At 34.9% G+C, this 15,135-nt stretch overlaps 2 protein-coding genes across 3 annotated transcripts; both read right to left on the reverse strand.

Annotated features, from left to right (window-relative positions):
- Positions 1-868: 868 nt before the first annotated feature.
- LOC110658567 (polyadenylate-binding protein RBP45C) lies at positions 869-6,652 on the reverse strand. Of its 2 annotated transcripts, none has more exons than XM_058145365.1 (8): positions 6,488-6,652; positions 5,379-6,385; positions 4,408-4,879; positions 2,106-2,161; positions 1,905-2,035; positions 1,713-1,809; positions 1,457-1,618; positions 869-1,168 (listed from the first exon to the last, which is right to left on the reverse strand). In XM_058145365.1, the coding sequence occupies exons 2-8, from the start codon at positions 5,679-5,681 to the stop codon at positions 1,166-1,168; spliced, it is 1,224 nt and encodes a 407-aa protein (XP_058001348.1). In that variant the 5' UTR covers positions 5,682-6,385; positions 6,488-6,652; the 3' UTR covers positions 869-1,165. The 2 variants fall into 2 exon arrangements, with proteins under 2 accessions (XP_058001348.1, XP_058001347.1); XM_058145364.1 differs by having other exon boundaries at positions 1,436-1,618.
- Positions 6,653-8,297: 1,645 nt separating this feature from the next.
- LOC110658546 (probable disease resistance protein At4g27220) lies at positions 8,298-10,707 on the reverse strand. The gene is given in 3 exon segments (XM_058146219.1): positions 8,298-8,989; positions 8,992-9,615; positions 9,618-10,707. Coding segments are annotated over 3 exon segments (2,406 nt in total).
- Between the last annotated feature and the right edge of the window lie 4,428 nt (positions 10,708-15,135).

A 15,135-nucleotide genomic window follows, 5' to 3' on the forward strand; every position in this document is an offset into this window, starting at 1 on the left:
TGTTACATATATTAAAATATACACTAGATTATTTTATAAAGTAAATGTGATGAACTACAATGTTTACGGTTTTCAACTTATTAATAGTTAATTTTAATAAAAAGTTATTTTGTTAATAAGAACATATTTTAAAAATTTATTTATTTATCATCAAATATAGAGGATTAAAACTTGATTTTTATCATATTTTAAAAACTAAATTATAAATTATCCTAATATTGCTATTTAAGCTACTGTGATAGAAATACAGCGTTCAATATATTAATTAAAAATATTATAAATTAAATTCAATATATTTTAATTATATAAATTTTAAAATAACTCAAAATTTTCAAATTATTCTTTTAACATCATGTAAAAAGATGCTTTAAAAATAATAATAATAATACTCAATCTAAGCTTATCTTACGCCTCATTGCGCCAATAACTCATGGGAGAAATGTGTGAATTAAAATTCTTGTCGACTTACCCATCAAGTACAATAGGGATTTTCTGATAGGGTTAGTGTTTTCACAAACTTCTCTAGAAGTTATTTTGAACAAACCTTGTTCTTTTATTGGAAACAAGCTTTAGCTTTCCCCTTGATTTGCTTTAAGCTGTTCCCTTCTGCTAATGCATGCCCTTCTATCATACTCATTATTGTCTTAACCGTAGAAGAAGATACCAATGATTAAAAAAAATTGTAAATTTTTAATGGTTGTCGAGAGTTGAATGTCTTTACATATTTCTTTCTTCCTCACAGTAATGAAACTTTAGCAGTTTCAAGAAAATAATAAAAAATTATGCAAAATATATTGTTTTAATAGTTAAAAAGGCAACCAAACAGACTAGAGAAAAGAAATAAAAAAACATGAATTCGTAGACAAACTAGCGCACAAACAATATATAATAAATTAAAAATAAAGTATGGAATTGCATTGGACACAGCACAAGAGCAATATCTGACAGATTAAGGATGTTTCATAGTATCGGAAGTAGTAACGCCCACAGATGATGCCTCAAACACACTAAATCATCACTCATCAATAAACTAACGCTAAAGCATAATAGTATAAAGCCTAGTTCCAAACACCAAGCAATGTACAACAGTCTGCGGACGCAAACAACTGCGGAGGATTAGGGCCAACTTTGCACTTCATCCAGCAACAGAACAGAACAGAACAGATCACTGTGTGTATAGAAGAAATATAAGAATATATCAATGCATACATAAATAATAAACAAACAACCTACAAGGATATGATTTAGATCATGTTCGAATATAGAATAAATGAGAAAACAGCGATCAGTACCCATCTATCAGGAAAATAAACATGAAGTGCCTTTCTAAATACTAACTTGCCTTTTCCGCCAGAAGTGCTATGGTAGATTGGTAATCCTATTTAACTAATTGAACAACAAACTGAAAGTTCTAAACTTGTTATTTTTAACTAACCTGCTGCGGCTGTTGGTAAACCTGCTGCGGCTGTTGGTAAGTTCCTGGTTGCTGGTAATTTCCATATCCAGGATAGCCACCATAATACATGTTAGGATCTTGAGAAGGAGCATATCCATATGCATCATATCCTTGCGCATATCCATAATATCCTCCATTCCACTGGCTTTGATCTGGCTGTGCCTGGACATAACCAATGGATGCCTTTTAAATTTTTAAACACGGGGATATACATTATCATAAAACTGAGCCAATTTAACAGGGGAAAACATAAAACCTGTTTGTTTGAAGGACTTCGCCCCCATGAAAGCCGAATATTTTGTCCTGCTAACTGGGTTCCATTCAACATCAATAGGGCTTGTTCGGCACAAGCGCTGAATACGATCATATGCAGATAACCAAATCAATATAGGATGGCAAAAATGAAAATACATAACAAATAATTTCAGGTAGACTAGTTCTCAAATACCGGTTGGCGAACTGAACAAATCCACATCGCTTGCCAGCAGGTATTTTCACATGTACTAGCTCACCATATTTACTGAACACTTGTCTCAAATGGTCATCTGAAACACTTGGATCTAAGGCTCCAACAAATATCTGCATTCAAAAGTTAATAGTTTAGAGCAAGACATAACCATGCCAACTATCAGTAAAACAAACTACCCACAGTTGTATTATTTGGATCATTCTCGCCCTGGTTTCCTTGAGTATTCTGGAAGGGAGCTGCAAACCAGGAATACATGTGAACGAAAATATGAAAAAATAAAACATATAAAAAAAAAGTCGAGCATACATGGAGAGTAGCCTTTCAAAACAGTACGCTAGAAAGCAATCAGAGTCCTTAGCATGGAGGAAACAAGAGAAAACCAAGTGTTGTGAAACATCCTCAGTGGTGAAGGGATCAATCAACATAAAATACACCTATTCTTATAAGCACACAAGTTCAATATTATCACTAACAACCAAATCTCCATAAAAGTTGGTGTAGATCATTGTAGACATCTTTTATGCATTATGGGATCTAGAGAGGATCAGCATAGAAAATACCCAATGACCCAAAAAAGGAAAGCAATATACTTTTTAAAAAAAAAAATAAAGCAATATATATTGCAAAAAGTAGGTGATTGAGAGAGTACCATTCAACAATAGCAAAAGGCATTTCAAAATCATAATAACAATTAACAGACTAATATAAACCAAGTGAAAGGAATCAACTAGATCTATGTTTGCAAGGGGGAGAAGGTACCCATATCAATCATTCCTAGGTGCATAAAATTACTTTATTTTTTACAAAAACCTTACAGATGTTCCATGCTCTAGCACTCTAGCCCAACATCAAATTTGTTGAAAAACTAATATAATCCCAATCACATTGCAATTCCCATTACTTTAATTGGTTACACAAAAATAGCTAACCTGGTAATCCACATTACATTTTTTCCATCAACATAATTTTCGCAATGTAATGTTTATGGGACATGAAATTCATGTAGACATGTTATTTTGATCACATTGATATATTTATTACCCATTGTCTCTTCTATCAGTACTATCACAATCACTGCAACCTCTGCCTTTACAGCCAACAGCCAACATCCACACCTCACCGGCAAATGAAGTTGCCTCTCACCATCAACTGCATTTTGCATTAAGTTGCTTCCTTACACTATCACTGCTGCTCATACTACTGCCATGCTTTCACCAGCACAGCCAAAACCACCACCACTATAGTATCGCTACTACTAGTACCATCGGACAGTGACTGCCACCTCCATTACATTTATCCTAAACACTGCTACACTTCCACCAAAAAAACTAGCTACTGGATGAAATAGCATTGCTACATTACATTAATCTTTAATTTTGCATCCAATCAATATAAATAGATGATCATCCCATTCCGTATTCCTTTATATATTGTTGATTACATTGCATTTTGTAACACCCCATAGCCCTACTAAACATGTTCTAGCGAAAATGACCCTCACACAAGCATATAGACGTTACAATGTTATAACCACAAGATTGAAGTCTTGATAAAAAATGCACTCATGAGCAACAAAAGGTTACAGGAAATCAAGTACATTGTAAATAAGGAGACAGCAGAAGACAATTGCTGTAGCATGACACCAAATGCCCAGTTGCATGGACACAGAACAGACCTATGTTTACAGTTACTTCATGCGATCTCTAGCATTTGGAATGAACATCCAAAGCTCATATCTTCTCATGAAGTAGAACTAGAATACTAAATACAACGAAATAGAAAAGGTGTAGACAGCAAGTAAATAGTGCAAAATAACTGAACTATGAAGAAATGAAACCGCGGTTCTTATTGATAAACATAAATTAAGGAATTCTCGAAAGGAATTAAACTATTGTTTGGGAGAAGGGAAAGATAAAAAGGAATAAACTTAACTTGAACGGTAAATTTTCAAATGTAAGGAACTGGAAAAGTAATTCTGTGAATGTAGCAAACGCCACAAGAAAATTAAGTAAACTTATGACGTAAACAAAATAACTGACCTAAAATGAGGCCACGCATTTAAGTGGAATCATTTCAGCTGAAATCAGTTCCAGGCCCCCCAAAATGAGAGCCTCTTGGTGTCCTGTTTTAAGACAATATGAGTTTTACATAAGATTATGCATGTTTTAACTGAATTAAATGTGCCCAAGTTTACAAAGGTAAGTATCGGAAGGAAATGACTTTCCAAATTCCATCTATCTTCAAGAGAAAAACTGAAAGCAAAACATATCAAGAACACTGTTTGGATGAATTCAACTCAGGAAAAAGAAAAAGAAAAAGAAAAAGAAAAAAATGAACCAAGGAATATATAAACAATCAACTCATTCAACTCAATGCTTCATTCAACAATAAAGTGCGTATGTAGATTGGACAACAGCAAAATCAAACACGAATATTCCATTCGACAATGTCCAATAAATGCAAAAACAACTATAACACATACCTTTCTGAAATTGCTGTACTACAGGTTTTTTTGTAGCAGCTGGCCCAATCCGCATGGGCCTAGTAGAACAGAACTGTCCATTCATTTCAACCATTGCACGTCTTTGCTCATTTTCATCACCAAACCTCACAAACCCATAGCCCTTGGAGCGTCCAGTGATCCTATCAGTGACAACTTTTGCACCTTTCACAGATGGGTAAACAGTTCTAAATGTTTCTTGCAATAGATAATCATTGACATCAGCAGCCAAATCTCCAACAAAAATGGTATAATCAGGGCCATCATCTTGTCGCCTCTCACCAGCAGCAAAAGTAGCCCAATTCAGCCTGAAACTCTGCTCACTATTTGGCATTGGTGCACCATTATATGTCTGCAAGATCCTCTCTGCTGCTGCACGAGAAACAAACTCAATGAAACCATAACCCTCTGGGAGGCCTGTCTGCCTATTCCTAATAACTTTAGCAGAAGCAACCTGCATTAACCAAGAATAAAGTTTAGAAGAAATATAAAAACCCAATTGCATTGAAATTATATATATTGCATTGAAATTATATATACTAAGGCATATCATTAGTAAATTTCTCTTGTTTATCATGCACAAAGTAAGTATTTTATCGACATCTGGACAATGGGGGAAAAAGTTCTGCATCAATGGAACCTCACATGCAATTACAAACAAAATCACACCCAAAAAATTTAATTAGCATAGGATAGCTCCGAGTTAATCAGCCCACAGCAACACAGCACATTTTCATGTAACACCTCCCTTTTTCTTTCAAAATAATTTCCTCAAAATGTCTTGCAAAGGAAGTCGGCACAAACATTATATACAAGGAAAACTAAATTCAAAACATTTTGTATCCAAACACATCAAACCTTGATATGAAGAACGAAGGCAAACATGCCTTTGTAGATACAAAAAAATATTGAGTTGAAACAAAAATATAGCATGTAAGATATATACAAGTTACCTCCCCGGTGTTGGCGAAGATGCCGAAGAGATAATTTTCGTCCATCCACTGCTGCAAGTCTCCGATCCACAACGATCGGATCTCGCTAGACTCTGCACCAGCACCACCCTGCGCAACCGGCTGAGGAACACCATGCTGAGACGGGGGAGGGACAGGCGGCGGTGTCCAACCAGAGGGCGGTGGGACAGGCTGCTGCTGCTGCTGCTGCATCATCATCCACTGCTGCAGCGGTGGCTGTTGTTGATACTGCTGATCCATGGGGATCTGCTGAGGGACAACTCCGGATCCTGACTGTTGCATCATATTGATAATAGCGTTCTCAAAAGGGAAGATAAGGAGGGCTGGATCTGGGAAAATCGGAAACCAGAGATGAAGGGATTGAAGTACAATTCCTAACCCCTGACAAATGAAAGGGCAACGGAGAGGCGCTTGGGTAAGGATGGATTTCTATTGCGATAAAGACGTGGATTCGGAGGATTGGGCTGGGCTTGAGAGGGTATCGCGTAATGTGGGTTTTGTTATGGGCCTCAAGCGTTACTGAAACGGTTGGATTAGCTCTGTTGGGTCTTAGCGCCATGTGTTTATTTGGAATTGGCAATTTCATCCATTTTAAAAAAAATATTTAACTTGTCAATACCTGTGAATTTATAAATCTTGGCATTAAATTGAAATTTATATCTATAATTACTTTATAATAATGCATATAAACTAAAAGGAAATAGCTGAGTTTTCAATTTTAGGAACCTCTCGACAGTTTACAGGAAAGACTTCCTATAAAAAAAAGCTTGTATCTTAGCCCAAAAACTTGCACTCTCTTAAGGGATAGAAGGTGTTTATCGCCATTTTTTGGTGGCGGTCCATACAGCTTCTGCAAACTCAAATCCTTACAAAGCTTATCATAGTCAAGAGAACAGATCTCATAGTTGCAGGTAATTCCTTCTCAATGATGAAGAAGCTCTCCTCCGACGAGCTGTGACATACTCAACTCTCAAAGATCAAATACGAACCTATGAAAGGCACAATGGAAAATGACGAAGATTACAAAGTCCAAGTAGGACGGGCACAAACTACACCACAGCCAAAAGTTCTGAAATTCATAATTACCGCACCTTTTTAAACATGGGAGCTTGGTTTTTGAAGGTAACTAATAGAGTTGAAGAAGGAACTCGGTCAAAACTCCTAACTGCCGAGAGTACTACACAATATAAGTACTGAAAAAAGTAATATTTATTGCTTATGTGACAATGATTCCTTTAATCAATAGAGGCAAAGAGTTATGAACTACTTTCCTTCTTTCAAGTTCTTCTTCTCTCTTCAGCCTTTTCTTTGGACATCCATTTTCCTTCCAAACGAATCCAGTCTGAGCCATTAGAATGTGGAGCAACTATTATTTGAGTTGTTGCAGAACCCATTGCTGTATCTCGTGTCAGTGCCTGCATGATCACCATTTAAGCATGTAAGGCAGAACCCATAAAAAAAAAAATGGTGCATGTTATTCTTTATAAGTGATTAAAACATGCATGATACAAAATCAATTGAGGTCGAGTACCTGCCTACTACTGTAAGAGGCTGGAAGTTCAAAAAAATAACAAAAACACTTGGAACATATCTATATATATATATATATATATATATATATATTGAAATTAACACATGGAACACATTGTTAATTAGTAATAACTCATGCAAAATACTCTGATGGATAACATTAAAACCCCAAAAAAGAGAGAAAATCAAGATAAAAGAGATTTTAATCTGTGTCTACGTCCATGGAGTCGAGATTTCTGCAATGAATTGAAGGAGAAAAAAAGAAAATGAAAAGAAAAAGAAAATTTTTCAAAAAACAAAATTTTTAAATACAAAAAAAACAAAAAAAATAAAATAATAAAAAAAAAAAATAATAAAAAAAAAAAAAAAAAAAAAAAAAAAAAAATAATTTAAAAAAAAAAATAAAAAAAAAATAAAAAATTTTTTTTTAATTTTAATTTTATTTTATTTTTATTACATATATTTATCATTTTGCATGCACACATAAGCACACAGCAGCACTTGTCATCTTCATTCACTCTTCACATTTTTTCAGTTTTCACATTTAGGAATACCTTTGATAATTTTATACAGAAAACAGAAAAGGATAAAATATTTAAATTGTTAAAGAATAAATTTAAAAAAATCTTCTCTCTTCTCTATCTATCTTATTTAGATCTGAAGATCAGATCCATCATTAGATTGATTTTGATTGGCTGCTGTATTGTATGTGAAGCTCTGTGAGGATGTGTGAAGACTGTGTGCTGTTGCAGCATTGCAATCTTCAAATGCACTTTTTTTCAATTTTTTTTTTTTTTTTTCAAAAAAAAACAGAGAAATTTTTTTGTTCAAGTTTTTTTTTTCTTCTTTTCAATTTTCTTCATCATCTTCCTTTAAAATTCAATTAAAAAATCAAATGCAAAAAAAAAAAAAAAAAAATTTCAAAAATTTTTCTTCAAATTTTCTTTCTTCTCTCTCTTCTTCTTTTGAAAAAAAGCAAAAAAAACACAAAAAACAAAAAAAAAAAACAAAAAAACAAGAAAAAAAACCAACAAAAAAAAAAATATGATGAAAAAAAAAAAAAACACCAAAAAAAAAAAAAAAAAAAAAAAAAAAAAAATTAAAAAATAAAAATTAAAATTTTTAATTGTTTTGAAATTTTTTTTTTTATAAAAAAAATAAAAAAAAAATAAAAAAAAAAAAAAAAAAATAAATTAAAAAAATTTTTTAAAAAATTTAAAAACAAAAAAAAAAAAAAAAAATAAAAAAATGAATGAATGAATGGAACAACAAATTAATACATATATGAATGAATACATGGCACCACAACCACAACATCACAAACACACAAACACAACAACATGGATGACTCTCAGTCTTCTTCTTCTTCTTCTATGAGAGAATATGTTGTAATGTAAGAGAATCATTCAAAGAGCTCAGCATCAGCATAGCAGCATCAGATATTTTTAACACTTCAAGGTAAAAAAGGCCTTGAGCAATTGACATAGGCAAGACATATTCCAATTTCTTGCAGTCTTCTATTTGGACTTCCTTTAAGTTTTGCAGGCAGGCTTGTTGAGAATGAGTTTTCGAAAATGTTTCTTTTCCATCCTCATCTTTCTCTGAGATAATATGCTGAAATTGACCACAACTTTCTATATCAAGTTTTTCCAGGCGCTCCAGACTATAAGCAAGGGATGGTGATATAACAGATTTCAAGCTCCCACAGTCCCAAAGAGTGAGACTGGTGAGACTTCTGAGATTTACATGGTGTGTCGGCCCCTTCCATATGCATATCAATGCATCCATGTATTTCAGCTCTAACGTCGTTAGATGTGAAAGGCACTCCTTTTTTGCATCTTACACTCCATCCAGCTGGAATACATCTTGCAAATTCTGACATTCTTCAATCTTAACACTTTCTAATTTTTGCATTCCTCGCAACAACTTTGCTGGAAGTATGGTGATCATTTTGTCACATTCAGTGATCATTAGTTTTTGTAATTTCTCTAAGAACCCCTCTGGTGGCAAACCATCACATATTTCTCTCATAGATCCTACAAAGTTGATATTTAGCTCCACTAATTTGAAAATGCCTTGGCAGCTATTTTTTTCTGCTTTGTAGAACTAACAAGGCATTCCAATTCATAACCATGAATATCAAGGCGAGATAGATCTTGGAAGCCCACTTCAGACATGTCTGGCATCATGTTTTTGAATCTTCCAGGGTTGTAATCCATTCAAAGATCATATACATTACTGAACAACTCCTTACATACTCGAATGGTTTCTTCGGTTGGAATGAAGCATATGGTTCTGGATGCTGGATATCTAAGCCTTGACGGGAAGCTTGGGTACTCACAATCACAGATGTGAATGTGATACTCAGTCAAGTTCTTGGAAAGAACAAAGTTTTCTGGAATAACATTACGTGGTGTCACTGACAGAGTCGTCAAGTGCTGCAGGGAATTCAACTCCATCAGGCTAGCATTGTCTGTACTTTCCTCCCATCCTTCATAGAGACCAATGTGTAATTCTTCAAGTTTGAATAAATTTCGAATCAAATTTGAAGGAATTCTCTCTATATAACAGTCTTTTAACTCCAACAGTTTTAAGTTCTTCAACTCTCCTATCTCTTCTGGTAATTCCCCAACATCAGAACCAAAAAAACTAAGGATCTCAAGAGTCTTCAGATTTTGCAAGATGCAAGGTCGGTGAGTTTGCAATATCTCAGCTCCAGAGTCCGAAGGCTCATTAAGCATACTAGTGATTGTATTGACAAGATCCCATGAGTTAAAGATAGAACCCGAAGTTTTTCCATTCCTTGAAAAGATTTATCCAAAATATTGGTAAACTCTTCTCCAGAACTGGAATACCCTACTGTACCATATGTCCTTCTAGCCAACAACAAAATTTCCAACCTTGGAGAATCCAATTGATCCGGAAGTCTCCCTATCTCATTGTCTAACAAGGAAATAGCTGCACAATCTTTGAATCTTTCATCCATTGGCCACTCTTCAAACCCAACACCGCCACCCACAATGAATTCCTTCTTTGTTCTTGACTCTCTGGCAGCCAAATAACTTTTCCCGATCAACAGGACGACATCACGAACCAAGTCATGCATTTTCACATGTCCTTTACTTCCAGCTTCCAACAGCAAATGGCAATCTTTGAGCTCATCAATTGCGTACAAAACTTCACTCAGATTATCTTTTAGTGATTGTGCATGTTGATACAGCCCCAACCCAAATGCATATCTAGACACATCTTCAACACAAATTTCATGATCTTTTGGATACAAAGAACATAACAGCAAACATCTCTTGGTTTCCTCCCGTGGCAATTCATCAAAACTGAACTTGAGGCTTTTAAAAGCCTTTTCTTCTCCACTCATATCTTGAATTTCTATATATTCACCCTCTTGAAGCTTTGTCAATGCTCGTTCCCATCCGTGAAGTGATTTACCTCTGAGGGCCTTGGCTACTGACACAATCGCTATAGGCAAACACCCACATTCTTTTGCTACCCTCTTTGCCACATTGCTCAAGGCTGTGGAGTCATCCTCCAGGTTGGCAGCTGTTTGGAATAAAGCCCATGCTTCGTCTTCAGTTAAAATATCCAGTAGATTCTTAGGTCGACAGTTCATTGACTCACAAACAGGTACCCGACGTGTTGTTAGCAGAATTTTGCAATTCCTGAAATGATCACCAGATGGTATCCCAGTTTCATTAAAATTAAGGTCTCCCCAAACATCACCCAACACTATCAGCTTCTTCTTCTCATACTGCAGTCGCAACATTAACTTGAGGTTGTTATGAAGATTCTAGCATTGCATAGCATGTAAAATTAATCGATTGTCCAGTTTATTTAGCTTGTTTTAAAAATCCTAATTATTAAATTTGTTCATTAGCCTGATGATTGTTCTTCTAACTCGTTTGTTTGTTTATTTTACTCTATTGCATGATATGTATAGTAAATGCTAACTTACTAAGCTTTTCAAATAAAACTTATATATAAAATCGAACCGAACCAAAAATGTTTCAGTTTAATTTATAACTTTAGGCATTTTCTCCAAAATACAGACATAAAATAAAGAACAAACGGCTAAAAGGGAAAAACAGAGTAGAACTCAGTAATATAACACAATGGAACTTAGCAGAACAAAAATTTCCAAAATGCTGCAGCAACACCATTAATGCAATAAGGATTCTGCTCCAGAAGCAGTTGAATATATAGAAGAAGAGAATCGGAGGTGAGAAACAGAGAATGGGAGAAAGGGGTTAGGGATTTTAACTTTAGGATCGAGAATGGGTTGGACATTGAAATCCCAATTGCGGCCTATTGCATGCAGCAAACCGAGAGCGAAGAAAACATAAATCAAAGAAACAAAAATTGAGAGATAAAAACGGTGAGGAGGGGTGGGTGGGTCAGTGGACAGAGTCACACATGGAAGATGAGTTTGTTGAAGTTTACCTTTGTATCTTCCAAAGTTTATCACTGATCAGTGTTTGATCTTCCCCCTCTCTCTCTCTGTGCGAAACCAATGCCACGAGAAACAGCACAACTTCAATACCCAGCTGGCCAGCGCTCAAATTCTTTAAAGCAGCAGTGTAGAAGATGGGTGTGGCAGGGGGCACAAGCATAAACTCAAGCCCGAATAAGAGGTTTTATATATTTAAATATTAATTATAGTTTAAAAATAATTAAATTCGGTTTAAATTTCGGATTCACGTAATAACAATTGAATTAAATAATTAAATTAAATAATTAAATTTTTTATTTTTATTTATTTTTATTAATAATATATTTTAAATTAGTATTTTATCTTTTAATTAATATATAATAATATGGATATAAAAAAATATAATAATAGTTGAATTATAAAATCAAAAAAATTATTAAAACAAGTAAAAATCACCTTAACCGACTTAACCTGTTTGTTAAGAAAATTGAAAATATAGAGATTTATAATTTAATTTGTTGATCTCAACTTGAGCACTATTAAAATCGACTTTTTCAAATTAGTTTGTTAAAATACATCAAACCTATATAAACTAACCCATGTACACCCATAGGTGTATATGTTAAAGTCTAAATCCAATAGGAATTAAGAAATATAATTAGTTTAAAAATTTTAGTAAAATTTAAATTATCAAATTTAATAATTAGAGTTTTAAAAATACTAATTTTTAGTTGCCTCCGTATATATGTAATTAATTAGCCATTATGTTGTATTGTATAGAGCTCACGAAATGAAGAGTTGTGTTAAATTTTGTGAGTTTTGTTTGAATAATTTTGAAAGTGAAAAAAATAATTAGTGTATGTAATTTGTCACGACTCAATCTATGGGCCGGACCGACACTAGGACCTGAGCCAGTCTAAAGCCCCCAAGGCCCGTAGTAAGCCTAACTATTCATTAACCCAACTCTAAGGCCCATTTGGGCCCAATTTCAAGAAATCAACCGGACAGAGTCTGATCATAAAATGGACCTACCAACGGGGAGTTTTTGACTCACCCGACCTGTAAACACAGTAAATACTCAATTAGGGAGCTCAGCTCACCCTCCACATACTCATATCATCATAAAAACATATGTTTTATGGGAGCTCAGCTCCCTCATCCAGTCCATCAAACATGCATATCATTATACGTTTACAGGTCCAACATGGTAATAATATTACAGACTAAAATCAAATAAATACTTCTAACACATGCAGAAATTCTAGGAGTAAATAAAATTACACAAATATTGATAAACAACCTGTGAAGGAGAAAAGCAGGTTAACCACAATAAAATCCTCCTGTAGCCTGAAAAAATATTGAACAGGAGTAAGCGTTCGACTCAGAGAGTAAAATATCAATTTTAACCATAATCTCTATAACTATCTAAAACTAATGCACCCTGTAGAGTAAAATGCAACACCAGCAATAATTTCACATCATAACATCAAAAAGGTAATTTGGAGCACTCACGCACCCAGTAATATCAATCATAATATATGGGGTGATCCTATCTGACTCTCTTAATTCCAACTATGCCAGCGAAGAACTCAGCTCGGACTACCACAGAATAACCAAAACGAGGTCTCAGCGAAGAACTCAAGCCGTGTCTACGGGTCCCGAAGATCTCAAGCCGTGTCTACCCGTCCTATCCATAGTCCACACCACATCACACGCACGCCAACGCACGCACACTGCTCCAAATTACCACAACAACATACATAGCACTTTCACAGTTATGAATGCAACATAAATCATGCCTAAAGTTTATCTACATAGATATATGCATATAAGTGATGCATGGGCATGCTTGAACATATAATAATAGTGAAATTACAATTAAAATTAATATTTTACTCACAGACTTGACAACGGCCACTGTGGCGGCTGGGCGGAGGAAGAAGGCTGTCTCGGCTCACTTGACAATTACATTACAATTATTTAATACAAATTACTCAATACAAATCAAGAAAAGACCAAATACGTCCTAAGTCGTACTGAAAATCCGGCAGAGTCTCCCCTATACCTAGAACCTACTCAACCTGCAAAAAGGCTCAAAACACACTTCTAAATCCACAATCCATATATCCACAATTCAATCACATCACACAGCCCCTCCTGGGCCCATCAAATCAGTCATCCATCACAGTATGTAAAATTTCAATTTAGTCCTTATAATTGATCATTTTTGCAAAAACTGCCCAAATAAGTCCTAAAAATTCTAAAACTTTTCCCCGCGGTCCTTAGCAATATTACTAGGCTATTGCAAAAAGAATCATAATTTTCTGAGCTACCACGAATATTTTATGGATTTTTAATCCTATTTAAGCACTAGAAAATTACGAAAAAGCAAGGTTCAGGTTTACCTTTGTCGATTCCGACTTCGGCGACGAGCTCGGGACGTTTGACAATGGGGGGGTAGCCAAAACCTTGGTCCAATTCGGAGACTTTTCCGATAACAGGTCTGTCTAGTCGGAAATTCACAGACCCAGACAACTGTCAAATTTCCACAAATTGAGGATACCTACACGAAGCCCACAACACGGGGGTTAGTACATAAATTTTACGAAATTTTCTAAGCTCATTTAATGCTCGGAAAAATACTGCGAAGTTCCGTGAGACCCACCAAAAAATGGTGTCAGAAAAATTCGAAATTTATGTCACCGCGAAACTCTCGACGAGTAGAGTGCTCTGGTACTCTCGGTTTTCTCGTGGGGTTCACGGTTTGTGAGAAATCTAGCCCAAAAGTCAAAATGGGCTAAAATTTCTCGGGCAAAAATTAGACAAACCGCTAGATGGATTTTGGTGTTCTTGGTGTCTATGGAAAGCTCTCGACGAGTAGATGAGTTTAAACACAAGACTCGGTCCGATTGGTAGCCGGATTGGCCGGATTTTAGCCGGGAATACGAACAGAGCCATTTTTGGCGTTCGGCCGTGGGGGGAGAGGTGAGGTGGCGCAGGGAGGTGGCGCGGCAAGGGAAGGAGGGAGGAGAGAGAAAAAGAGAGAGAAAGGGAGGAGGAGAAACGAGCGTGGGAGAGGAAGAAAAAGGAAGAAGAAGGCCGGTCCGATTCGACCGGTTCGATCCGGTCCGGTTCGATTCAGAATATAAAATTTTGAATTTTTACTCTGCCTCGGAACCGAAAACAAGGTCCAAAAATTCCAAAAAACTCAGAAAAATTTGTAGACTCCAAATATATTTTTAGTTTTGCCACGTGGTCTTTAAATAAATTTTTAAAAATCATCAAAGTTTATATTTTCGAAAAATCGAACCCGATTTTTAAATCAGAAAAAAAAAAAACTCAAATAATTTCGTAAAATTTAAATAAAATTAAAATATCAATAATACTCATAAAATAACAAAATTTAAAATTTTGGGGTGTTACATAATTATTTTTCCTTGATAATGAATTTGTTTGGTAGAGTAGGCTTACACTGAACCACATTAAATTTTGTGTTCTTTAAATTGTATATGTATGATTTTTCACAACAAGTGGTATGTGGTTCGAGATATCAAAGATGATGAGTACAAAATTTAAGGTAAAACCGTTCGATGGAAAAAAATAATTTCAGTCTGTGACAAAGCACTATGAAGGATGTCATTGTGCAACAAGGATTAATCGAAACATTGAACGATAAGTAACCGACGATCATAAAAGATGATGATTGAAAAATGCTTCAATAAAATGCTGTGAGTATGATTAGATTGACGTTAGTCGTAAATGTGA

The sequence above is a fragment of the Hevea brasiliensis genome, chromosome 4 (genome assembly GCF_030052815.1).
Source record: "Hevea brasiliensis isolate MT/VB/25A 57/8 chromosome 4, ASM3005281v1, whole genome shotgun sequence".
Lineage (NCBI taxonomy): Eukaryota > Viridiplantae > Streptophyta > Magnoliopsida > Malpighiales > Euphorbiaceae > Hevea > Hevea brasiliensis.